General features: G+C 54.1%; 1 protein-coding gene across 1 annotated transcript; it reads left to right on the top strand.

The window, feature by feature from the left end:
* The first annotated feature begins 2,124 nt into the window (after window positions 1–2,124).
* WDR86 (WD repeat domain 86) lies at window positions 2,125–16,055 on the top strand. The gene is made up of 7 exons (XM_059711440.1): window positions 2,125–2,151; window positions 2,739–2,989; window positions 7,562–7,703; window positions 11,394–11,814; window positions 12,440–12,575; window positions 15,352–15,455; window positions 15,757–16,055. The coding sequence occupies exons 2-7, from the start codon at window positions 2,827–2,829 to the stop codon at window positions 15,907–15,909; spliced, it is 1,119 nt and encodes a 372-aa protein (XP_059567423.1). The 5' UTR covers window positions 2,125–2,151; window positions 2,739–2,826; the 3' UTR covers window positions 15,910–16,055.
* Window positions 16,056–24,734: the final 8,679 nt, after the last annotated feature.

Here is a 24,734-nt window from a genome sequence, read left to right on the forward strand (position 1 = left end):
GGCGGAGGGAATGTTTACCAGCTGGCTTTCATACTACATGTCCTTACTGACACAGCCCTGGTCAGACACCCAGGAAAGGCCCACACATTCCAGTCCCAAATGCGGGGGTGACCTCAGAGAGCTGTATGCTTGTCCAGACTCCTCACTTCCCTCGGGGCCAGTGTCTGAGCAAAACCTCTCTTGCTCAGAGGACCTGACTTCTGACCTCTGAGGCCAGCGGCTAGAGGCAGTGGCCAATACAAAGATTTTCTTGGCGTGAGAGGGAGATTTGATTTTTAAGCTTGCTTCCTTCTTAGTCTTGAACCTGATGGAATGGTCAGTGACCCCTTGAAGCAGACTGAGTGTCCTTCTGGGAATGAGGGGATATAGGGAGTGGGGCTAGCCCAGTGGTCCAGCTCAGCCTAGCCCTGGACCCTCACTCACGGACAAGGGACTCTCTGTGACATCTAATGCTTGTCCCCTCCCTCTCTGGGCCCTGGCAGCGCTGACCGTGTGGAACACAGGTATCCAGGGTTCTGAGGATATGCGGCCATGTATTATTCTCCCAACAATAACTTTAATTCTCTGATGATTGTCCTCCAAACATTAATAATAGTAGTAATAATATTGGAGCTTCTCGAAGCCTTCTTTTTAAAAATGGCACAGTGTGCTTGTGCATGGTAAAAAAGAAAAATACAGCTGGGGGAGACCCCCAGGGTCCTCCTGCCTCCTGCGCACGTCCGGTTTCTCAAGAGTCCACCTGTGGACCGGGCTCCGCTTCTGCCCGCCCCTCCCGCCTCCTCTGAACTAACCCACCTCCACCAGCGTCTTTGACTTCAAACCTACTGTCCCCACTCCTCCCGCCTTCCGGGGACCCTCCCTCACCGCCTACAGAGTAGGGTCCTGCTCCTAAAGCTGAGCTGCCAGCTGACTCCCGTTAGGCCTCTCCGGGAATAACTGCCCAACGCCCTGGGGCAGTGGTTGGCAAGCTCATTAGCCAACAGCCAAATATCAACAGTATGACTGAAATTTCTTTTGAGAGCCAAAATTTTTAAACGTAAACTATATAGGTAGGTACATTGTTATTAACTTAATTAGGGTCCTCCTAAGCTGGCCTTTGCTAAAAACGTCCTCAATCTGATTATGTTCGCTGAGGTCGACCCCTTCCAACTCTCCCATCCACACTCGTCTCGGATACTTGTTTCATCTGCCTCCTTTCGTTCACCCTCTGTATGTCCAAACCATCTCCACACACCTTTCTCCATCCTCCACACTACATCTTCTTTCCACGATGTTCCCTAAAATCAACTTAATCAACTTTACTTAAAGTTTTGTCTTAGTTAAACTATAGGTACGTTGAATAAAACTTGATACCATCATACTTAATGATATTATTTATTGATAAAATTAAATTCCTTACAATTTACCTTATCCGTAAAATTAAATCATGACAATGACTGACAAACACTAATGTGAACAATGGCCTTGCATCTCCTTGGAAAGTTTGGGTAAGTCATGTTTGTAGGCTGTTGCCCGCATGTGATATTTTGTGGAAGAGCCACACTCAAGGGGCCAAAGAGCCACGTGTGGCTCAGGAGCCGCTGTTTGCCGACCACTGCCCTGGGGAACCCCATTATGGTTTTTTCCCCAGAGTTTTTTATGGTCAGCCTTTGGGAGAAGTTCCCGTTGTGGTGACGTGGGCCCGCTTTCCAAAGGCACCCGCTCACCGACCTCGACCCCACCCCGAACACAATCACAAATCCCACCGAGGTTCCCCCACTGGCTTCTGGAAAGAGCCCCGGCGGTTCCGGAAATCCTCGGACCTGGAGTACCTCCCCTCCCGCCCTCCACCGCCACCCCCCGCGAAGCCGGCGCCGGAACTGCTTTCATAGGAGCCAGTGACCGGCGCTCGGGTCGGGGTTCCTGCGAGAACCTCGGGGGACCCTTCGGGGCAGAGCCGAGTGGGCGCGGGGGCAGGGACAGCAGTGGCTGGAGCCCAGCCCCCAGGACCGGGACTGCTCCGGGGAGTGACCCTGACCTCTGCGGGGAGCCCACCCTCCACCGGGGCTCGCCCCCCGCGCCCGCCCCTCCCTCGGCGAGCCTCGTTCAGAGTTGGGGTGCACGTGATTTCCCAGCGAGGGCGGCCGCTCCCGAGCCCCCGAGCGCCCCCAGGTAGGTCCTAGGCCTGGGAGCTGGGAAGAAGCGACCGTCCGGTGGAAGCGCGCAGCCGCCGGCCCCGGCGAGCCCCCGGGCGCGCGCGTCGCCCCACGCGGACCTCGGTCCTCCTCCCGGTCCCGGTCCCGGCGGGGGCGGCAGAGCGCGGGCGCCCGGGAGAGCGGGAGGCGGCACGTGGAGTCGTCTGCCGGGGCCGGGGCGGGCTGGGGGTGGGGGCCGGCGCCGCGCAGGGGGAGGGCCGGTCGGGGGTGGTCTCCGAGGAGGAGCCAGCGGGCTGTATTGTTCCGCGCTCCGCCCGAGCGAGCGCCGCCCGGCCGGGAGGCGTGCGGGACGGGGCGCTCGGCTTCCCGGTGTCCCCTGCCCGCCGCGCCCCGAGATGCCTCGCCCCGCGCGCCCGGCCCGGGGGGAGGCCGCTCAGGTGGGGGCGGGGTCTCCCGAGGGGCGCGGGGAGGGGGCGCGCTGTGCCGGTGGGGCTGGGACTGCCCCTCGGAGGACGGGGTCCCAAGTGGGCTGCCCGCTGGGTCCGAGTGGGCGGCGCGGGAGCGAGGGTCCCCCTCTTATCCCCGCGCCCCGGGCCCCCGCAGGAGCCTGGAGTCCGGTCCCCGCGATGACCGGGGGATTCAGCCGCCGAGAGCGCGGACGCCCGGGCGCCCCCCCCTAGCGGCCGGCGGGATGGGCGGCGGCGGGTCGGCCCTGAGGGTCTGCGCCGAGCACCGCGGGGGCATCAACTGGCTCAGCCTGAGCCCCGACGGGCAGCGCCTGCTGACGGGCAGCGAGGACGGCACGGCCCGGCTCTGGAGCACCGCGGACGGCCAGTGCTGCGCCCTCCTGCGAGGTAGACACGCGCGCCTTCCGCTCCCCCGGTTCTGTCCTTCCCATCCTCTTGCCGGCTCAGACCTCGGCTCTTCCACCCACAGACCCTCCCCAAAGCCCGGCCCCACCCATCGCGGGCCCACAACCCGGCCAGCTGAGGACAGCGGGTGGATATCCAGCTGGGAGGGGGGCGCGGAGCCGGCTGCAGTGGGGTCAGTGGCCCAGGGGCGCCCTCTGCGGGGCTGTCACTTGTCAACCCGGAGCGTGAAATGTTCCCTTTACAACAGTTAACACAAAGGAATGCCCCCCCCCCCCCCAGATGAGCAGCGCCTTCTCTGGCCTCTCACTGGCCAGGGCACCTCTGGCTGGACATCTCCCTCCGGCTGTTCGGGCAGCCTCGGGGCCTGCAAGTGCCCTGGCTCCGCGCCCTGAGCTGCAGTCCCCGCCCGCTGTTGCCCCGCGCAGGCAGGGAAACCGAGGCGCGAGTTAAGGAGCGGCGAGGACAGAGCTGAAATTGGATCACCCGCCCTGCGCTCGGCCGCCTCCCTTTATCTGCAGTTCAGCTTATTTGAAAACTGGATGACGTAGCAGGGACTTTATAAAAGTTTTCAGATACATGTGGGTTTATATTTGTGTACTTACTCACTGGAAGTGGATATATTTCTTACCTGGGTCCCTGTCACCTCATCTCAGGTCTTGGGCTGGGGCTCCCAGCTCTCTGAACCCTGTGTGTGTGTTGTGGGGGGAGGGGTACCTATACAGGGCGGAGGGGAGGGGGAAGGGGGTACCTATACAGGGCGGAGGGGAGGGGGAGGGCGTACCTATACAGGGCGGAGGGGAGGGGGAAGGGGTACCTATACAGGGCGGAGGGGAGGGGGTGGGGGTACCTATACAGGGCAGAGGGGAGGGAGAGGGGGTACCTATACAGGGCGGAGGGGAGGGGGAAGGGGTACCTATACAGGGCGGAGGGGAGGGGGAAGGGGTACCTATGGGGGGGAGGGGGTACCTATACAGGGTGGAGGGGAGGGGGGTGGGGGTACCTATACAGGGCAGAGGGGAGGGAGAGGGGGTACCTATGGGGGGAGGGGGTACCTATACAGGGTGGAGGGGAGGGGGTGGGGGTACCTATGGGGGGGAGGGGGGTACCTATACAGGGTGGAGGGGCGGGGGTGGGGGTACCTATACAGGGCAGAGGGGAGGGGGAAGGGGTACCTATGGGGGGGAGGGGGTACCTATACAGGGTGGAGGGGAGGGGGTGGGGGTACCTATACAGGGCAGAGGGGAGGGAGAGGGGGTACCTATGGGGGGAGGGGGTACCTATACAGGGTGGAGGGGAGGGGGTGGGGGTACCTATACAGGGCAGAGGGGAGGGAGAGGGGGTACCTATACAGGGCGGAGGGGAGGGGGAAGGGGTACCTATGGGGGGGAGGGGGTACCTATACAGGGTGGAGGGGAGGGGGAGGGGGTACCTATACAGGGCGGAGGGGGGGGGTACCTATACAGGGCGGAGAAGCTGCAGAGAGCAGGCTGGAGAAGAGGTTTCTGGAGGGACAGACAGAAGACCGCAGGGATAGCACAGGGCAAGGGGGCACCACTTCATGCCCTCTCCAGCCCATCTGGACCCAGCGCTGCGTCCATCCTGGACTCCATGTACAGGAGGGGCACTTTGAACTCAGCCAGTCTCAGGGTGTAAGGACGGGGGCCGGTGTGGGCAGCCGATAGAGGGTTAAGCCTCGGACTGACCTGTTGCTCCCCACAGGCCGGGAGGGCCCGGGACCTTGGCGGGAGCCCCTGAGCCTCAGCATGTTCTTTTGAACATAATAACGGCGTCTTATCTGCACTCTTCATCCCTTCGAAAATATTTTTAGTTTGGCTTTTTTGCTTATTCTGCATAATTCCAACAGCTCGATGCCAAGGCGCTGTGGTCCCTGGAGACAGGATGGGCCATCCCTCCTCCGTGCCCTCTCTCCCCCTTGCTCTCCCCCACCCTTCCCCAGGATGGGGGGAGGCATTGCTCCCCTGGCGGCCCTAAAGGCCTTGGGGGAGTTGAGCCCTGTCTCCGGTCTGTAGGTCAGGGTCAGGGACGCACTCTGCAGCTCACAGGGCCCCGCTGCTGGGAGGCTCTGAGCCAGGACTCAGTGGGCTTCTGTTTTCAGATTCACGGTGGGTGCCTGGCTCACAGAGGAAAGGGCTTGTCCACTGGGGAGCCTTGACCACTGCGGGAGCCTCAGCCAGCTCAGGGCCGGGTCCCAGAAGACAGAGGGTCAGTCTGGCCCCGCTTAAGAAATGAGGGTGTTTGGTTTTTTCAGAATATTTTTTAATTGATTTCAGAGGGGGAGGGAGAGAGAGAAACATCAATGATGAAAGAGAATCATTGATCCGCTGCCTTCTGCGAGTCCGCAACCAGGGCATGTGCCCTGGCCAGGAATCGAACCATGACCTCCTGGTTCATAGGTCAGTGTTCAACCACTGAGCCACACCAGCCAGGCAAGATGAGGTTTTTTTACATTGAAAAACTTCTTTTCATTATCACCTCTTAGGTTTTTGTTTGTGTGTTCTATTTTTATTGATTCGTAATCAGTGTTTATATTCTTTTTTCCTTTTTACTTCCGTGTGTCATAAAAGCAGTCCTGAAGCTCATGGTCTTCAGCATCCCTGGTTTCAGGTGTCCCAGGGCACTAACATTTCTCAGTGTTTTTCTTGCCCTAATTGACTTGGCCTTCCTGTGAGATGGAAGGAAGCAGAGTGAATGGGGATGACGCCCCCCCCCCCCCCCCAGGAGCCTGGGTTAGCCTGCACTGGTTAGCCTGCGTTAGTCCGCACTCAGTCGGTCGGTGGAGGACTGCTGGGCGTGAGTGAGCCTGTGTGTGGCCAGCTCGGTGGCACCTCCCTGCCTCAGGGCACCCGGCTGCCCTCCCCTCACAGTGCTGAGCCCTCCAACGGACAGCTCTGGTCTCAGGGAAGGTTTGTTGATAATCTTAAACTATCTTATAAACTCTTTGGGTTTGGCCAAAAGCAGGGCTGTGCTTTGCCAAACAAACTTTGCCCTCGACTTTTAAACTAACATGTTTTTAAGGGAAACATAATCTGCAGTTTCTTCAAGTGTTTATTTAATTCGCACAAACGTTGTTTTCCTAGAGGCCTGATCTAGGCTATCCAAGAAGACAGAAATTTTTCTTTTTGAAAAATTTTTAAAAATTGATTTGAGAGAGGGAGAGAAAGGGGGGAAAGAGAGAGAGAGAAACATTGATTTGTTGTTCCACTTATTTATGCATTCATTGGTTGATTCTTTTTTTTAATCTTCACCCTAGGATATGTTTATTGATTTTGGGGGGGGGGGGGCGGGGAGAGAAACATCAATGTGAGAAACATCGATTGGCTATCTTTCTTTTTTTTTTTATTTTTTTATTTTTTTTTTTGTTTGTTTGTTTGTTTGTTTTTTTATTGCTTAAAGTATTACAAAGGGTATTACATTTGTATCCATTTTATCCCCCCGCCCTAGACAGTCCCCTAGCCTCCCCTATCCCCCGATTGGCTATCTTTCCACCAAGGTTCAAACCTGCAACCTTAGCATTTCAGGACTACGCTCTAACCAACTGAGCTACCCGGCCAGGGCTCTGCCTCCTTTTTTTAAAAAAATCTTTTTTGTTAATCCTCATCTAAGGATTTTTTTTCTTTTTTGTTAATCCTCAGGTGAGGATATTTTTTCCAGTGATTTTTAGAGAGTGGGAGGGGGGAGAAAAAGGAGAGAGAGAGAGCTAGGAATACCGATGTGAAAGAGACACATTGATTGGTTGCCTCCCGCACGTGCCCGGCCGGAACCAGGGATCGAACCTGAAACCCAGTATGTGCCCTTTACCGGAATAGAACCTGTGACCCTTTGGTGTGCAGGCTGACACTCTAACCACTGATCATACCACTCAGGGCTCTGCCTCCTTCTTATGAGGACACCTGTGGTTGCATTTAGGGCCCATGCTGATAATCTCTCCAACTCAAGAGCCTTCACTTAATTACATCTGCAAACGTGCCTTTTTCCAAGCAAAGTAACATTTCTAGGTTCCAGGAATTAGGACTCAATATTCTGCCTGCCGTAGTGTTTCTCCCCGAGCGCGAAAGCAGCTGACACCTAGCAGCTCAGTCTGCACAGACGCCCTGGGAGACAGGCGCTGCCCGCTCCCTGTGTCAGATGAGGCGATCGAGGCACAGGGAGGCGAGGTGACTTGCCGGGGGTCAGTCAGTAGTAGCTCAGGGCGCTAGCCCAGCGTTGGGGCGTTGAAGACCATGCCCCTGCCTCTGTGCTTCCTGCCTCCGTAACACTGAGGTACAGAGTGCGTGGGATGACTGAGTGAATAGTTTGAAGACCGAAAGACGATGATGAAGAGGAGGGAACGGAAGGATTCGGGGGGCAGGGTGAGTGTCCCCTGAGTTGCTCCTGGCACCCCACAGACTCTCCCAGACTTAGTTTTTCATTTTAGAGGGCTAGTCACTTCTGGACTGGTCTCAAACACGCCTGCCCCGCGCCGCCTCAAGCGTTCGTCCTAGAGGAAAAGCAGAAGCTGGCATGCCCCAGGCTCACCTCTGCCCTCGCCTACAGGACACGAGAGCTACGTGACCTTCTGCCAGCTGGAGAACGAGGCTGCTTTCACGTGCAGCGCCGACCGCACCATCAGGAAGTGGGATGTGCTGACCGGGCAGTGCCTGCAGGTGTTCCGAGGACACACGTCCATTGTGAACAGGTCAGCATGGCCGGGCCGGGCTGACAGGCGGTGAGGACTCGGCCTCTCATCTTACCTGGCTGGGCCCCAGGGGACAGAGGTGTAGCCCTGAGGCCGCTGCCCTGGAGGAACGTAGCTTCTGTGGGGAAGCCGCCTGTGGGCACGCAGGTTGGTCACCAGGAGCACAGAGCAGTGGGAAGCTCAGGACAGAAGTGTCCCCAGGTGTGACAAGTGCCCACTACCCAGGGCTCCAGGTGGGGGCTTGGGAGGTAGAGGTAGGGAACACATTGGCTTGGCTGCATACTGCCCCCTGCTGGGCGCAGGGAAAGGCATCTGGAGGCCACAACTCCTAGGGTGGAACAGATTCCAGAGGAAATGGCTTAATTGGTACCCGATGGTGGGCCAGGGACTTGGTGGAGCAGCCAATGGGGATGGCTCTGAAGATGAAGCCAGGGTATTTTTAAACCTCTCCTTTCCATGTTGCACTTGAAACTGTTCTCCTCCCTCTACCCTCACCCCCCGCCTCGGTTTGAGTTTTCCCTTATTGGATTTGGGTCTGAGCTGAGCCATGAAATTCCTTTGCTGATCAGATCAATTTAACATTGTTTATGTAACTGCGGCCATCGGCCACCGCAGGCCCCTGAGGGACTGCCCAGGATAAGCAGGAGTCTGGCCCCGCCCTCGGCCTCCCGATGCTTTGCTGACCGGAGGCCACCTGCCTGGGCGGTAAATAAGTGACCCAGTGCAGGCAGTGGTTTGAGGGGACAGGCGGGCGGGGCTGGGCTGGCGGACCAGGATGTTCCCAGCCAGGAGGGACGCTGCCAGCACGGGCTTTACTCACACCTGGGTCGGGTGGGACCCGAGTTGTTAATGGTCAAGTGCCCAGAAATGGCCAGGCTGACCATTAACTGACCAAGTTCCAGCGGCCTGCAGTCGGAATGGTGCACCCACGGGGCAGGAACTCAACAACACCCCTAAGTAGAAAGACAGTAAAGAGCTGTGTTGGCACACCACACACGTACACATGTTCACACACACACACACACACACACACACACACACACACACACGACGGTTCAGAGTGGGGAAGGCAGGCCCCGGCCCCCGCCCACCTTCCAGCAGCCCAGCTTTTGTCCCCTACTCTTAGCTGGAGCAGGCCAGGCCGGAGACCTGGGCGGCCAGGGCCAAGCAGACAAGTGGACAAGTCGTGGTAGCAAAGGGGTAGAATTAGGGCTCGGGACTCACAGCTCTGCTGGCCTCTCCCAGCGCTCTTGCTTCTCCCTCCCTCCCTCTCTTTCTCACTCTTTTCTGTATTTTTTTAAACATATTTTTATTGACTTTGGAGAAGAAGGGAGAGAGAGAGACACTGGGGATCGAGCCCACAACCCGGGGATGTGTGTTCTGACCGGGAATCGAACCGTGACCTTCTTGTTCATGGATCGACGCTCAACCACTGGGCCATGCTGGGTGGGCTCCTTCTTTCTTTTGAGAGGGGGGGGGGGAGAGAGAGGGAGAGAGAGAGACATCAGTTCGTTCCGCACTCATTGGCTGGTTCCTGTATGTGCCCTGACGGGGTCAGACCCACCGCCTTGGTGTGTCGGGATGACACTGACTAACTGAGCCACCCAGCCAGGTCCCAGCACTCTCTCTTGAGAAAAATTTGTGACTGAGGAAAAGTGTGGGAAAGGGGAGTCTCCTTGTGTGAGGCGTGAGTGGTTGGAAGTGCTGACAGGTGGGAGAAGGCCACACCTCAGGTGACCAGCCTGCTCTCAGGCTGTGCCTGGAAACTATCAGCTGCTTTTTATTGGTTTCAGAGAGGAAGGGAGAGGGAGAGAGAGAGAGAAACATCAATGATGAGAATCACTGATCGGCTGCCTCCTGCAAACCCCTAGTGAGGGTTAAGCCCGCAACCTGGGCATGTGCCCTTGACCGGAATCGAACCTGGAACCCTTCAGTCCACAAGCGGACGCTCTATTCACTGAGCCAAACCGGCCAGTGCACACACTACTTTTGAGCGGTAGATCTGGGAAGACATTTGCATTATTAACTGTGCTTGCAAATGTGTGACACCCTGAGGTGAGGACGTGGAATTCACTTCCTCCCGTGTTTTCAGAGCTGGGCCAGGTGTGTGAGCTTCTGGGGGCGCCCACCAGGCCTGGCGTCTCTGCTCTCATACCAGGCCACACCCGGCAGCCTGCAGGCCCCCAGAACGTCACCCATGGTGCTATGTGACAGCAGGTCGTCACTTTCCTTTAGAAATACATACGTCGTGGAAACCACATCTACCAGGGCAGGAGCTGTTTCAGTGAGTCTGTTTCCTTAGTTACCTGCAGGGGGTGAGAACCTTGCAGGATGCGGGGTCTGGGTGCGGTGCAGGCAGGTCTGTTCCCTCTCGTGGTCCATCTCTCCTCCCGCCGCACCAGCCTCCAGGACGGAGAGAGTGCCAGGTGTCCCTAACCTACCCCTCTGTCCCCACACCGAGGACGCGGCCTTATTCCAGCCTCAGCCTTGGCCTCTGCCCTTTGTGGTCTCTGCTCCTGGGGGCTCAGCCTCCTCAACACGGGCCCTTTGAAGTCACAGCCAGTGTTCTATACTAAAGACAAATGTGTATTTTTCTGGGAAGACGGCCTTAGCATTAATCGAAAGGAGAAAAAGATTCACCAGTTTTTACTGTTGAGCGGCCTTTCTTCCTGCATTGGGGGTTGGGGGTTGGGGGTTGGGGGGCGGGGGGAGGTGGCCAGACCCTCTCTGCTCCTCTCACCCAGAGTTCCCTGGGGCCCTTGGCTGGAATGTTGTCAGCAGACGTCGGCCCAAATGACATTTGGCCGTGCGAGCTGACAGATGCCATGCCCGCTCCCACCCCCACCCCACCGAGACTTGTCTGATTGTGTCTCCCGTGGCCCTGACTACAGAAGTCACTCGTGGGCTGATCGGGCACGGGCGCTGTGAGAGTGACACAGAGGCCTTTCAGAAAACACGCATAACTCCCAGCTTCCCCAGGGCTCCACCGTCCCGATGCCCCGCCCAGCCCCCGAGTCTGACCTGTCCTTAGGGTGACCGTGTGTCCCACTTGGCCCAGAACGTTCCTGGTTTTTAAACTGCAAGTCCCATGTTCCCGCAGCCTTTCAGTTCGGGGCAAACCCGGAGGGTGGGCCTCCCCACCTGTCCTCCCCACGCCGCTTCCTATAACGAGCGGCTGCTGTGGTCCTCGCGTTGGGCGGGATGGAAGCATCGGAGCTTGGCCCTGCTGCGGGGAAGGTCTGAGTGGACCACGGCCCAGCACGTGGTGGGGATTCTGGGCGGTGTCTTAGCGAAGGGCCTTCAGCTGAACCCCGGGGGTGACTGGCCGCCGGGTGGAGAGGGAGTGTCTCCAGCCACAGTGCAGAGGCAGCCGGCCCCTGGCCCGGGCAGGTGTCCATGCCGGTGGTGGGGTTACGATGGCAGTGACCAGGACGCCTTCAGTCTGGGCTTTGTTCTGTGGGTGGTGGCCTCTGCCTGGGCCCCTGCGACTTCTGGGGTGTTCTCCTGACCCCCTCACAGTCCCCCCTGAAGCAGGGGCCTGGGGTACTCCAGCCCAGGACTTTCTCTGGGAGCATTTCCTGCTCCCCATTGCCTGGGCTCAGTGAACATGGAGGACCTGCCAAAGGGACCCTGTGACAGCCTGCCGGGCAGCCCTGTGGGCCAACCCCTGGCCTTTCCCTCTGCCACCAGGATCCTGGTCACCAACAACCAGCTCTTCAGCAGCTCCTATGACCGGACAGCTCGCGCCTGGAGTGTGGACAAGGGGCAGGTGTCCCGGGAGTTCCGGGGCCACCGCAACTGCGTGCTGACTCTCGCCTACTCCGCCCCCTGGGACCTGCCCGGGGCTCCCTTCGAGGAGGAGGCTGTGGCCGGGGGGCTGCTGGTAACAGGCAGCACGGATGGCACGGCCAAGGTGTGGCAGGTGGCTAGTGGCTGCTGCCACCAGACGCTGCGGGGCCACACGGGTGCCGTGCTGTGCCTTGTGCTGGACACGCCCAGCCACACGGCCTTCACGGGCAGCACGGACACCACCATCCGCGCCTGGGACATCCTGAGTGGGGAGCAGCTGCGGGTGTTCCGGGAGCACCAGGGCTCTGTCATCTGTCTGGAGGTGAGACCGCCGCCCCCTCTGTGCTGCCCTGCCCCGGTGTACAGTCGGCTGGGCCTTCATGACAAAGTGCCACGGGTGGGGGAGGGGTGGGGTGAAACAGCAGAGCTCGGTGTCTCAGTTCTAGAGGCTGGAAGTCCAAGATCAAGGTGTCTGCAGGGCTGGTTTCTCCTGAGGCCGGTCCCTCCGGCCACACATGGCCTTCCCTCTGTGTCCACATTTCCGCTACCTAGAAGGACACCAGTCCTACTGGGTTAGGCAGGAATCACCCATCGGCACCTGGCAGAAGTAGTCTATGCCGGCGAATGTTGGGGGTCCTTGCTCTTACCAGTATGGTGCTGGCACGGTCCTTAGCTTCCGTGAAGCTGCTGAGGAGCAGTGAGTGACTTGGCCAAGGGCGAGTAATAGTGAAGACCTGAGCCGGGTCTGCCTGCCTGCCCAGCCCACTCTCCCAGGGAAGCGGGGAGAGCAGGGAGGTCCTGGGTGCCGGAGCAGGTGGTCAGGTGGGACCCACAGCCGGGCGTTTCTGGTTCATGCACTTTCTCCACTGAGCCCAGCACATCCCCTCCCCTTCCACTCGGAGAGGCTGGGAGGGCCTCTGAGCCGCAGTACGCACATCCCTCCGCAGCTGGTGAACCAGCATGTGTACTCGGGCAGCGCCGACAGGACCGTCAAGTGCTGGCTGGCGGACACGGGGGAGTGTGTGCGCACGTTCCCAGCCCACAGACACAGCGTGAGCGCCCTCAAGTACCATGCGGGCACCCGTAAGTGACTCCCTGCACCACCCCACCTGCCCAGCCCACCTTGTTCTGCCTGCCCCCCACTCCGCTCCCCCAAATCCTCCCTGCTCAGCACCTCTGCTTCTCTACTTCAGGACTAATGGGCAGCTGTCATTCAGGACGGGCAGCACCCAAGAGCTGTGGCCAGGCCACCTCCATTCACATGTGGGGGTGGGGACTCCCCTAACTTTACCCACAAGAACATGCAGCCACCTGGATGCTCAGAGGTCCTAGGGCAAGAGCACGTCTCAAGGACACATTCTAATTCTCAGTGAGACAGCGACACCGCTACTCCAGCCAGCGTGAGGGCCACGTGGGTTTGGCTTCACTTGGAGTTTAGGTTTGCGTACAGATAAGAGAAAACGCAGAGAGCAGTGGTTTAAATGAGATGGTGGTTTATTTTTCTCTCAGAAGAATTTTAGGGGCTCTCAGTTATCAGGCACCCAGATTCCTTCTGTCACGTTGCTTCACCGCACATACTTCCTATCGTTGAGGGGCTGATGGCCCAAGATAGCGGCTGGAGCTCTCCTGTTTTGTGCAGGAAGAAGAGGGAAGGGCAAAAGGATGTGTCTCTAGCTGATAAGGCCCCTTTAAAACTCTTCCCTGGAAGTGCCACCCAAAGACTTTTCCCTGGATCTCAGACCACTGCCTGCAGGGGCGGCTGAAGGAAACCTCTTCTCTGGGGACGTAGCTCCCAGGAGGAGCCGGGATTGTTTTGTGAAGGAAGAAGGGCAAATGGCTTACTCGGTGGGCAGCAAGCTGTTATCCCCCAGGCTCACATCGCCACACAGCTGGGCTGTGCGGGCTCTGTCCAATTGGCTGTGTGTTTACACCCCAGGCACCAAGAAGGCAGACAGTGTTCCAGGGAAGCGAGCCCCAGCCTCATCACATCAGCATGGCAGGGGGCTCCCAGGTTCCTGAGCACCGCTCCCAAAGTGATGCCCAGTGCTCTGTGTTGCCATCAGCCTCCCTCCCCCCAATGTGTGCGCGTGGACTCCCCCCCCCCCACCGCGCGCGCGCGCGCACACAGACACACACACACACACACATACACACAGAGCACTGAGCCTGCTTGTCATCTTCCTAGCACTGGAGTGAGGGAGCAGACGGGTGGAGGAAGAGTCACAGTGGGAAACTCACACTGACTTCACAGCATACGTGACAAATGAAGATGGAATGTAAATCTGAAAATAGCGCCTGAGGTGCCCCCGGGATTTAGGTGTCTGACACGGACAAATTATTTTTTTCTTCTTTCTATATCCAAACCTGTAAGTGTGACTGTGTCTCAGCTCCCAAGTCAGGACACTTAGAAAGGCTCTAATTTAAAAAGACTGTCGCCTAGAGCACCTCCCCTTGGCAGCAGCCGGGATGGAAGCTGCCACTATTGGATCACAGGGACCCTCCCTGTTGTTGCCAGTTGTGAAGGAACTTGGTCTTCCCAACAGGCTGTGGGATGATTAGACTTAATTCCTGACCCTGCTCCCACCCATGGGATGCACAGAGACCAGCTGGGTTGGTGGGGGAGGGACGGCAGGAGAGGAGCTGAAAAACCCAAAAAGGAAACTACCCCTCCAGGGCCACCTTGACGGGTAGCTGTAGCAGAAAGGCTGGTACACAGGAAGTGGGTAAGAAAGGGAGCCCTGGGGTTGCTTGCTGTGACCTGCTCAGGCTGCAGGTGGGTGTAGCGGATGCTGTGGGTACCGTGTTCAGGGGTGCTTGCCGCAGCACCTAAGGTCCATAGCCCGCATGTGTGTTCCTGTGAGGGGCGGGGCAGCGGAGAGCTGGGATTGACACCCACCAGAGAGGCCCTCAGCCAATGACTAATGAGAACTGCTGGGTAGGTAGCCCAGCATCCTTGCCCTGGGGTGGGACAACTCTGACACGTGGTCTGCACCTTCTCCCAAGGCCTCATTAGTGCACCTGTGTGATGTCCATCCGTGTTTCTCTCCCACTTCCTGGAACGCCTGCCAGATGAACTATTGGCACTGAACTCCTAGTGTTGGGGTGGGCTCCTGGGACAACCCGGGCTAGACCATACGTGAACCTGAGGGTCCGTGTTCTCAGCGAGGTTCCTGACCAGCAGAATCAGAATCGCCTAGAACTGGTTAGAAGTGCAGGTCCCCAGGCTCCACCCCAAGCCCCTAAATCAGAAACTCGGGGGCGCCCAGCAGTCTGTGCTTAAGCCCAGCAGGTGATTCTAATGACCCCGGGCTTTGAGAACTCTACTAAGTTCTAAGAAACCGGCTTACCTTGCAAGAGGTTGGGCAGGGCACGCTGCTGCCCCCGGGCCTGCGCTGGGAGGCGAAGTTCATGAGTGCGGGAGGATCATCTGGCCGGTGCTTGCCCCGATGGCCACGGCAGGGAAGGGGAGGCTCCCCTGAGCCGCGCCTCAGAGCTGCGGGAACACGGGGCAGATGAGACCAGTTTCACCAATGGCTTCCACCAAACGCCTGAGAGGGAACCTGGGCCAGGTGGTGCTGGGAGGGATGGGGGCCCCTGGACGGGCAGCGCAGGACGGTGGGAGCCCAAGGAAGAAGCCTCTCCCGGCCCCAGGGTCCCAGATGCCGGGAGGTGGTCAGATAATGAAGGTGCTGCGTCCGTCTGTCCGGGGGCTTCCGCTAGGCCCCACGGGAACCTAGGACGTCCTGTGTGGGCGGGCGGACGGGGCCCCCAGGTGATGGGGCCTGCCCTGCTCCCTGCCCCGCGCGTGCTGGAGGCGAAGGGCTGTCGGGCAGGTGCCCAGTGGCGCGTGTGTCCACAGTGTTCACGGGCAGCGGGGACGCCCGCGCGCGCGCCTTCGACGCCGAATCCGGAGCGCTCCAGAGGGTGTTCCGCGGCCACGCCTTCATCATCAACTGCATCCAGGTAGGCCCCCCTCCCCACCCCGCATCCCCGGGGCGTGTCTACGCCCGCCTGCCTGGGAGGGGGGCGGGAAGGAGCTCGCGCCCCGCGCGCCCACAGGCGGACCTCCCCAAGGCCGAGGTCCTCGGGCTGACAGGCCCGTCCTCGGCTTCGGTAGCGGATGTGCAGGATGCCCGGCCTGCAGTGGCTGCGGTCGAGCAGGGTCTGTGCGTGGTTGATCCGTAACGGCGGGACCGATGCGGGGACCTACTGGGGCGGGAGTGGCGGCCGGCTCCTCCCAGCGCCGCGCGCGTCCCGCCCGCAGGTGCACGGCCAGGTGCTGTACACCGCCTCCCACGACGGCGCGCTGCGGCTCTGGGACGTGCGCGGCCTCCCCCGCGCGCCGCCGCCGCGCAGCCTCTCCCGCCTCTTCAGCAACAAGGTGGGCTGCGCCGCCGCGCCCTTGCAGCCGGCCTGAGCCCGCGACACCCGCCACCCACGGACCCACCCAGAGACCCACAGAGGGAGCGCGCCCGTCCTCCCCTGGTGTCCGGAGGGCACAAGGTGGCGGTTTTGCCTTTCCCTTGTGTTCGTGGACGTTTGAAGCTCTCCCTGTCCACTGCGAGCCGGCCCACAGGACACTGCTCGCCTGCGGGGATACCTGCCCGCCGCCTCCACCCCAGGCCCCCCCCCGCACAGCGGCCTGCTCCGGACCCTCCATGGTCTCCAGTCCCCAGAAGCCTAGCCTTTCCTGCTGAGAGGAAACAGATGTTTCTTCAAAAAGCCCTGAGCCACAGATTATTTTTGCAAATTGTTTGTCCTGAGGACACTGGTCAAGAACCAAAATAAATGTCCTTCAAAGTGCGCTGGATTCTCTGTCTGATGTGGCTCGGTTGGTTGGGCATCATCCATGCACCAAATGGTTGCTGGCTCAATTCCTGATCAGGGCACATGTCTGGGTTGAGGGCAGGATCCCTGGTAGGGGGCGTGTAAGAGGCAACATAGAATTTTTTAAAATATATTTTTATTGATTTCAGAGAGGAAGGGGGGCGGGGGGGAGAGAGAAACATTAATGATGAGAGAGTCACTGATTGGCTGCCTCCTGCACATCCCCTACTGGGAATCGAGCCCAACCAGAATCAAACCAGGGACCCTTCAGTCTGCAGGCCAATGCTAGGACAGCTTAGATGTTTCTCTCCCTTTCCCTTCCTCTCCCTAAAAGTCAACTTAAAAAAAAAAATAGTGCTGGGGAATTCCTTTTGTTCTGTACATTGAGTCTCAACGCCTGGGGCCTCATACACCTGCTCCTCCCAGTGGGTGAAATGTGGGGCTGTGGCTGTGGAAGAGTCAGGGAGCAAGGGACCAGCTCTTTAGTGGGGACCCACCAACCCTGCTTTGGAGCTCCCATTTCCGCATGAGTCAGGGAGTGTCTCTTCTCAGTCTGGGGCAGTAGCCCCCTGGCCATGCACAGGAGCCAGCTCTGTCCTGTGTGGTGAGGTGGGACACAGCCATAGGAGCAGCTGTAGTAGTACTAGCCAAGAGGTGCTTCATGGGAAGTGGGGCTCAGACTCTGGAGAGGCTGGGAGGGGAGCCGCCCCCAGCAGCCCCTCTCATTATCAGAAGCTGGTACAGCTTTCTACATCCACATTGCCCTGTGTGCCAGGCCCTGGCTGGCCCCTGGTGCAGGAAGACAAGAAGGTGCAGTAGAGAAACAACATTTGACACTGTCCTGCACCAGAGATTGAGAGGTGTAGCTGTTCTACCCAATACATAGTCACAAACCCAAACAGGCAGCCAAAAGGGGGAGACAAAAAAACAACAAAAAACCCTCCCAAAGGAAAGAACAAGATAATTCTCCAGAAGAGATAAATGAAATGGAGATAAGAAATTTATCTGACACAGAGTTTAGAATGATAGTAAAGATGCTCAACAGCATGAGAAAAGTTATAGTAACTATGAAAAAAGAACAGTTGGAAATAAAGAATGACACAGCACTAATAAAGAACACATTGGAAAGAAAACACAGCAGATTAGGGGAAACTGAGGATCAAATCAGTGAATTAGAACAGCAGTCGCCAACAGGTGGCCCGTGGACCACTGGTGGTCTGTGAGGTCCGAGAGGCAGGCGACCGCTGAATTAGAAGAAAGGGTAGAAAAAATCACTCAGAACCAAAAGAAGAGACAATTAAGAAAACAAGGACAGCGTAAGGAAGCAGTGCGACAACATAAAGCATAACATCTGCATAGATGGCCAAAGGGGGAAGGACGCAGAGGATAGAGGACAAGTTTGAAGAAATGATGGCAGGGCCCTGGCTGGTGTGGGTCAGTGGATTGAGCGTCGGCCTGCTGACTGAAGGATCCTGGGTTCAATTCTGGTCAAGGGCACATGCCCGGGTTGCAGGCTCGATCCCCAATAGGGGGGCGTGCAGGAGGCAGCCAATCAATGATTCTCTCTCATCACTGATGTTTCTCTCTCCCTTTCCCTTCCTCTCTGAAATCAATAAAAATATATTTAAGAAAAAAAGAGAAAAAAGAAATCATGTCAGAAAACTTCCCTAAGCTGGTGAAGGAAAAAGTCACACAAGTTCAGGAGACAAACAGAATCCCAAGTAAAGAGAACTCAAACAGGCCCATGCCCAGACACATCATAATTAAAATGCATAAAATTAAAGACAAAGAGAGAATCTTAAAGACAGCAAGAGAAAAGCAATTTGTTACCTACAAAGGAGCTCCTGTAAGGGGTGACACCTGATTACTCATCAGAAACTCTACAGGCCAGAAGGGAATGGCATGAAGTACTCAAGGTGATGGAAAGCAAGGATCTGAAACCAAGATTACTATATCCAATAAGGCTATCATTCAAAAGAGATGGTGAAATAAAGAGCTTCCCAGACCAAATAAAAAAAAGGGCTAAATGAGTTCATCACCACCAAGCAAGCGTTACAAGAAATGCTAACGGGACTGCTGTAATGAGAAGAAATAGAGAAACGTAGGCATACAGAGTTAAAGTGACAATAAGTACCTGTCAATAATAACCTTAAGTATAAATGGATTAAATACTACAATCAAAAGACATAGAGTAGCTGAATGGAGACAAAAAACACAACCCAAATATATGTTATCTACAATAGACCCACCTCAGAACAAAAGACAAACAGGATGAGAGTGAAGGGCTGAAAAATTTTTTTCCATGCAAATGGAAACAGGAAAAAAAAAAAAAAAAAGCTGGGGTAGCAATACTCATATTTGACAAAATAGACTTCAAAATGAAGGCCATCACAAGAGACAACAAAGTTCACTACATAATCCTAAAGGGATCAATTCTGCAAGAGATTAACCCTGGTAAACATATATGCACCCAATTTGGAGTACCTAGATATATAAAAAACTTTTAGAGAACTTTAAAGGAGAGATCAATAACAATACAATCATGACAGGGGACTTTTACACCCTGCTGACTTCACTGCTTAGATCTTCCAGACAAAAAAATCAACAAGGAAACAGTGACTCTAAATGACACACTGGATGAGATGGATTTAATTGACATTTATAGGACATTTCACCCCAAAGCTACAGAATATACATTCTCCTCAAGTGCACACGGGTCATTCACAAAGACAGACCACATGTTAGGACACAAAATAAGTCTCTACAAGTTCAAGAAGATTGAAATCATATTAAACATCTTCTCAAATCACAGTAGAATGAAATTAGAAATCAACTACAGTAAAAAACACCCCAAAACATTCAAACACATGGAGAATAAATAGTGTGTCATTAAACAATGAATGGGTTGCCAACGAGATCAAGAAAGAAATCAAAAACTTCCTGGAAACAAATGAAAATGAACACACAACAACCCCAAATCTGAGGCACAGCAAAAGCAGTCCTGAGAGGGAAGTTCATAGCACTACAGGCCAACCTTAAAAACAAGAAAAACCAACAATAAACTATTAACCCTACAACTTAAAAAATTAGAAAACAACAAGGAAAGCCCAGAGTAAGTAGAAGGAAGGAAATAATAAAGATTAGAGTAGAAATAAATGACACAGAGACTAAAAATAAATACAAAAAAATCAATGAAACCAAGAACTGGTTTTTTTGAAAGGATAGGCAAGATTGATGAACTGTTAGCCAGGCTCATCAAGAAACAAAGAGAGAGGACCCAAATCAACAAAATCAGAAACTAAAGTGGAGAAGTAACCACTGACACCACAAAAATACAAAGGATTGTAAGAAAATACTATGAACAACTATATGCCAACACGCTGGACAATGAGGATGAAATGGACAAATTCCTAGAAAAATACAATCTCCCAAAATGGAATCAGGGAGAATCAGAAAACCTGAGTAGGCTAATAACAACGGAGAAAACAGAAGCAGTAATTAAAAAAACTCCCAGCAAACAAAATCCCAGGTCTAGTCGGCTTCACAGGGGAGTTTTACCAAACATTCAAAGAAGAACTAACACCTATATGCCTCAAACTATTAAAAAAAAAAATTCAAGAGGAAGGAATACTTCCAAGCTTTTTTTATGAGGCCAGCATTATCCTAATTCCAAAACTAGATAAAGACACTACAAAGAAAGAGAATTACAGGCCAATATCCCTGATGACCATAGATGCTAAAATCCTCAACAAAATATTAGCAAATTAGATCCAGCAATATATTAAAAAGATCATACACCATGACCAAGGGGAATTTATTCCAGGGGTGCAAGTCTGGTACAATATTTGCAAATCACATCACATAAACAAACTGAAAGACAAAAATCACATGATTATATCAATAGACACAGAAAAGGCATTCGACAAAATCCCATGCCCATTTGTGATAAAAACTCACAGTAAAATGAGAATAGAGGAGGCATATCTCAACATGATAAAGGCCATATGTTACAAACCTACAGGGAACATCCTACTCAATGGGCAAAAGCTAAAACCGTTTCCCCCAAGAACAGGAATAAGCCCTAGCTGGTTTGGCTCAGCGGATAGAGCATCGGCCTGTGGACTGAAGGGTCCCGGGTTCGATTCCAGTCAAGGGCACATGCCTGGGTTGCAGGCTCGATGCCTAGTAGGGGGTGTGCAGGAGGCAGCCAATCAATGATTCTCATCATTGATGTTTCTATCTCTCCCTCTCCCTCTCTGAAATCAATTAAGAAAAAAAAAAAAAAAGAACAGGAATAAGACAGGGATGTCCACTTTCCACTCTTCTTCAACATAGCACTGGAAGTCCCAGCCACAGGAATCAGGCAAGAAGAAGAAATTAAAGGCATCCAAATTGGAAAGGAAGAAGTAAAACTCTCATTATTCGCAGATGACAGGTTATTGTACATAGAAAACCCTAAAGTCTCCACCAAAAATCTACTAGATTTAATAAATGGATTTGGCAAGGTAGCAGGATATAAAATCAACACTCAAAAATTGATGGCTTTTTTATATACCAACAATGAATTCTCAGAAAGAGAAACTAAAACAATTCCACTTACCACTGCAACAAAAAATTAAGACACCTAGGAATAAACTTAACTAAGGAGTTAAAAGACTTGTACTCAGAAAACTACAGAATGTTGAAAAAAGAGATAGAGGAAAATATAAACAAGTGGAAGAATATCCTGTGTTCATGGGTTGGTAGAATGAAGATCATTAAAATGTCCATACTATCCAATGCAATCTACAGACTCAATGCAATCCCTATTAAAATACCAATAGCATAGTTCACAGATCTAGAACACTCCAAACATTTATATGGAACCAAAAAAGATCCCCAATAGCTGCAGCAATCTTGAGAAAGAAGAACAAAGTTGGAGGAATCACAATACCAGATATCAAGTTATACTACAAAGCCACTGTAATCAAAACAGCCTGGTACTGGCACAAGAACAGGCATATAGATCAATGGAACAGAACAGAGACCCCAGAAATTGACCGAAGCCATTATGCTCAATTAACATTTGAAAAAGGAAGTGAGAACATACAATGGAGTCAAGACAGTCTCTTCAATAAATGGTGCTTGGAAAATTGGACAAATACATGCAAAAAAATGAAACTAGACCACCAACTTAGACCACACACAAGAATAAACTCAAAATGGATAAAAGACTTAAATGTAAGTTGGGAAACCATAAAAATCCTAGAAGAAACCATAGGCAGCAAAATCTCAGACATCTCTCATAGCAATGTGTTTACAGATACATCTCTTAGGGCAAAGGAAACTAAGGAAAAAATAAACAAATGGGACATAAAAATAAACAGCTTCTGCACAGCAAAAGAAACCATCAACAAAACAAAAAGGGAGCCCACTGTATGGGAGAACATATTTGGCAATGATACATAAGATAAAGGATGAATATCCAAAATACATATATGGAACTCATACACCTTTCATATACCTTAACAAAAGGAAGACAAATAATCCAATTTAAAAATGGGCAAAGGACCTAAATAGACACTTCTCCAAAGAGGACATACAGATGGCCAAGACATGAAAAAAATGCTCAAAGTCACTGATCATCAGAGAGATGCAAATTAAAACAACAATGAGGTATCATCTCATACCTGTCAGAATGCCTACCATCAACGAATCAACAAATGACAAGTGCTGGTGAGAATGTGAAGAGGGAACCCTAGTTACTGCTGGTGGGAATGCAGACTGGTGCAGCCATTATGGGAAACAGTATGGAGTTTCCTCAGAAAATTAAATATGGAACCGCCATTGACCCAGTGACCCCACTTCTAGGAATATATCCTAAAAATTCTGAAACACCAGTCAGAAAGGATGTATGCACCCCTATGTTCACAGCAGCACAATTTACAATAGCTAAGATCTGGACACTGCCTAAGTGCCCATCAGACGAGTGGATAAAAAGGCTGTGGTACATTTATACCATGGAATACTATGCAGCTGTGAAAAAGAATCTCTTACCCTGTGAGACAGCATGGAGGGAGCTGGAGAGTATCATGCTAAGTGAAATAAGTCAGTCAGAGAAAGACAAGTATCACACGATCTCTCATATGTGGAATCTAATTAAACAAAATAAACTGATGAATGGAGTGGATCCAGAGACATGGAAGCATGGAACCAGTGAGGAATCTCGGAGGGAAGGCAGGGGAAGGTGGGTGGGTGGGAGGTGATCAACCAAAGAACAACAACAACAAAAGGAAGCTGCAGTAGACATGTCTGTCCTTGAGAGCTCAGTATCTCTCCAAGGACAGGCCTCCCTGTGCAGAGGCGACCCTTGATACAGAGAAGTGGACACTCCATGTCTTAGTGCAAAGGTGTTCCATTAGCAAGATGCACGGCTGGACGGGCGTCACCTGCTCCCCTGGTGCTCAGGTCCAGGCCCGATGAACAGGACAGTACTGGTGCCACGTGCGGTGGGAAGGGGTGCCCACCCTCACACGCTAGGAGCCCGGGAAGACGGGCTTGCTGGTGAGAACCTGCAGAAGCCACATGACTCAGTAGGCACCCTTTGGGTGGGACTCACAGCACACGGTCCAGGTGTAGAGCTCCCTGGGTGCCACTTACCACATCTGGGAACACTCACGTCCTAGCCAGGGCCCGCCCACCCCAAGAGGGTTTCCCAGGACGCTGAAGTTCACGTCAGGGCGGCAGGGGAGCACCACCTGGAGGACTTGTGCCCACGTCTCCCCGCTCCTCAGACTGCTTTGCAGAGGCAGCCTGAGTACCAGAGCTGGGATGCTACCAACTGACACTGCATTCCTGGATCACCAGCTCTTACGTCATCAGAGCCCCGTCATAGCTACACACAACAGACGGTAAGCACACATGCCTCACATACGGGGACAGCCCCTGGGCGCAGACGCTACGGGGTCACTGCACTGCTTCTCCAGCCCGCCTCTCCTGGAGCGAGAGGAGGCCATAGAAAAGCACCATTCGGCATCATGTAGCAGAGCATTGAGGAAATGTGTCCTTCAGCATCACAGAGGCCTTGGCTAGATGGTCAGCTTTAATAAAGACCAGACAACCAAAAGCTATTTCTTTGCTTTTGATATCTTCTTGCCTTTGATAAGGCAACAAAGACAGGAAGTAAAGGACACAGGGGCAGGCAAACAGAGATAGGACATGGCAGTGTCACCAGAGCCAAGAGCAGACAGGTTTCCAAAGAAAAGTGATGGCATCAGATCTGACAGAGGGCAGCAGGTCCCAGCCACAGCCGCCGCCCCCCCCGCCCCCCCAACTCTGGCTGACGGATCTGCCTTCGACACCTGCGGCCCCTCCTGGGAGTCCTGAGACGGACCTGGTATGCTGCCACTCCAATGTAGGTGCCTTTCAGGGTGCTCTGCAGTGGGACTCAGCAACCCTTCCAACCTCATTCTCTTCTCCCAACCTACACACGCTGGTGGCTCTAGAACAGCCCTGCGACCCCATAAACATGGCACACTTGGTCTACCCCCCTTTATTTTGTTAATCCTCACCCAAGGATCCTTTAGAGAGAGTGGGAGGGAGGGAGAGACCCCACTCACCCTGACCTCCAACCCAGGTACATGCCCTTGACTGGAAATCAAACCCACAACCCTTAATCCGTGGGCTGATGCTCTAACCACTGAGCCGGTTACAGCCATACCCCGAATCTTACCATTTGTCCCAGGTCTGGAATGTTCTTTTCTCCTCTATCCAAGGAGAGCCCCTCCCAGGCCCATCTCCTCTTCCAGTTTGTTCCCTGCTGTTCACTTTAACAGCCTTTTCATCACAAATGTCCTTTGCTTCTTCCCTTGTCCACCAGAGCAGGAGTGGCACGTGGTCGCTGCCTGCCCCGCTTCACACAACCAGCTGGAGGCAGGCAGCCCCACAGGGGAACAGTGTAACCTGGGACTGCCCCTAACTCAAGAACTGGCTTCTCTGCGTTTCTTCATGAGAAAATGGAGCTGTCAGAGACCTGCTGGTGTGGCTCTGCTTCCCTAGCCTTTTCCGTGATCATTAAGACAGCATTTGGGAAGCTACAGGCCATGCCTGGCCCAAGCCCAGGATAGTAACTTATTAGCCAAAAGCTGCAGTTCAGGTCCAAAATCTGACAGTCTGACATGGTCTCGATCAAGGCTGAGAACCCCCTCATCACCTGGGCCGTCAGCACAATCCCTCTTCCCCACTCAGCCTGCCTCCCCACCATCAGCCCCTGCCCTGCCTTGTTTATAACAGGCATTGGTGTTTTGATTTCCACATGAACTTGGTGGAAGCAAAAGTTACTAATCAAAATGATGCTCTAGGCCACCCAGGCATTTTCAACACTTGAACAGTTTAGAAGTTTGAGTAACTTACTAAGTTAGGCTGGTAAGTTTTGAA

Source organism: Myotis daubentonii, chromosome 10 (assembly GCF_963259705.1).
Source record: "Myotis daubentonii chromosome 10, mMyoDau2.1, whole genome shotgun sequence".
Taxonomy (NCBI): domain Eukaryota; kingdom Metazoa; phylum Chordata; class Mammalia; order Chiroptera; family Vespertilionidae; genus Myotis; species Myotis daubentonii.

Bases quoted from the DNA above. Each gene is read 5' to 3' on its own strand.
- WDR86 (XM_059711440.1), top strand. From the start codon at position 2,827: ATGGGCGGCGGCGGGTCGGCCCTGAGGGTCTGCGCCGAGCACCGCGGG. The intron at 7,704-11,393 runs GTCAGCATGGCC...CTCTGCCACCAG, and splicing joins CACACGTCCATTGTGAACAG to GATCCTGGTCACCAACAACC. The intron at 12,576-15,351 runs GTAAGTGACTCC...GTGTGTCCACAG, and splicing joins CAAGTACCATGCGGGCACCC to TGTTCACGGGCAGCGGGGAC.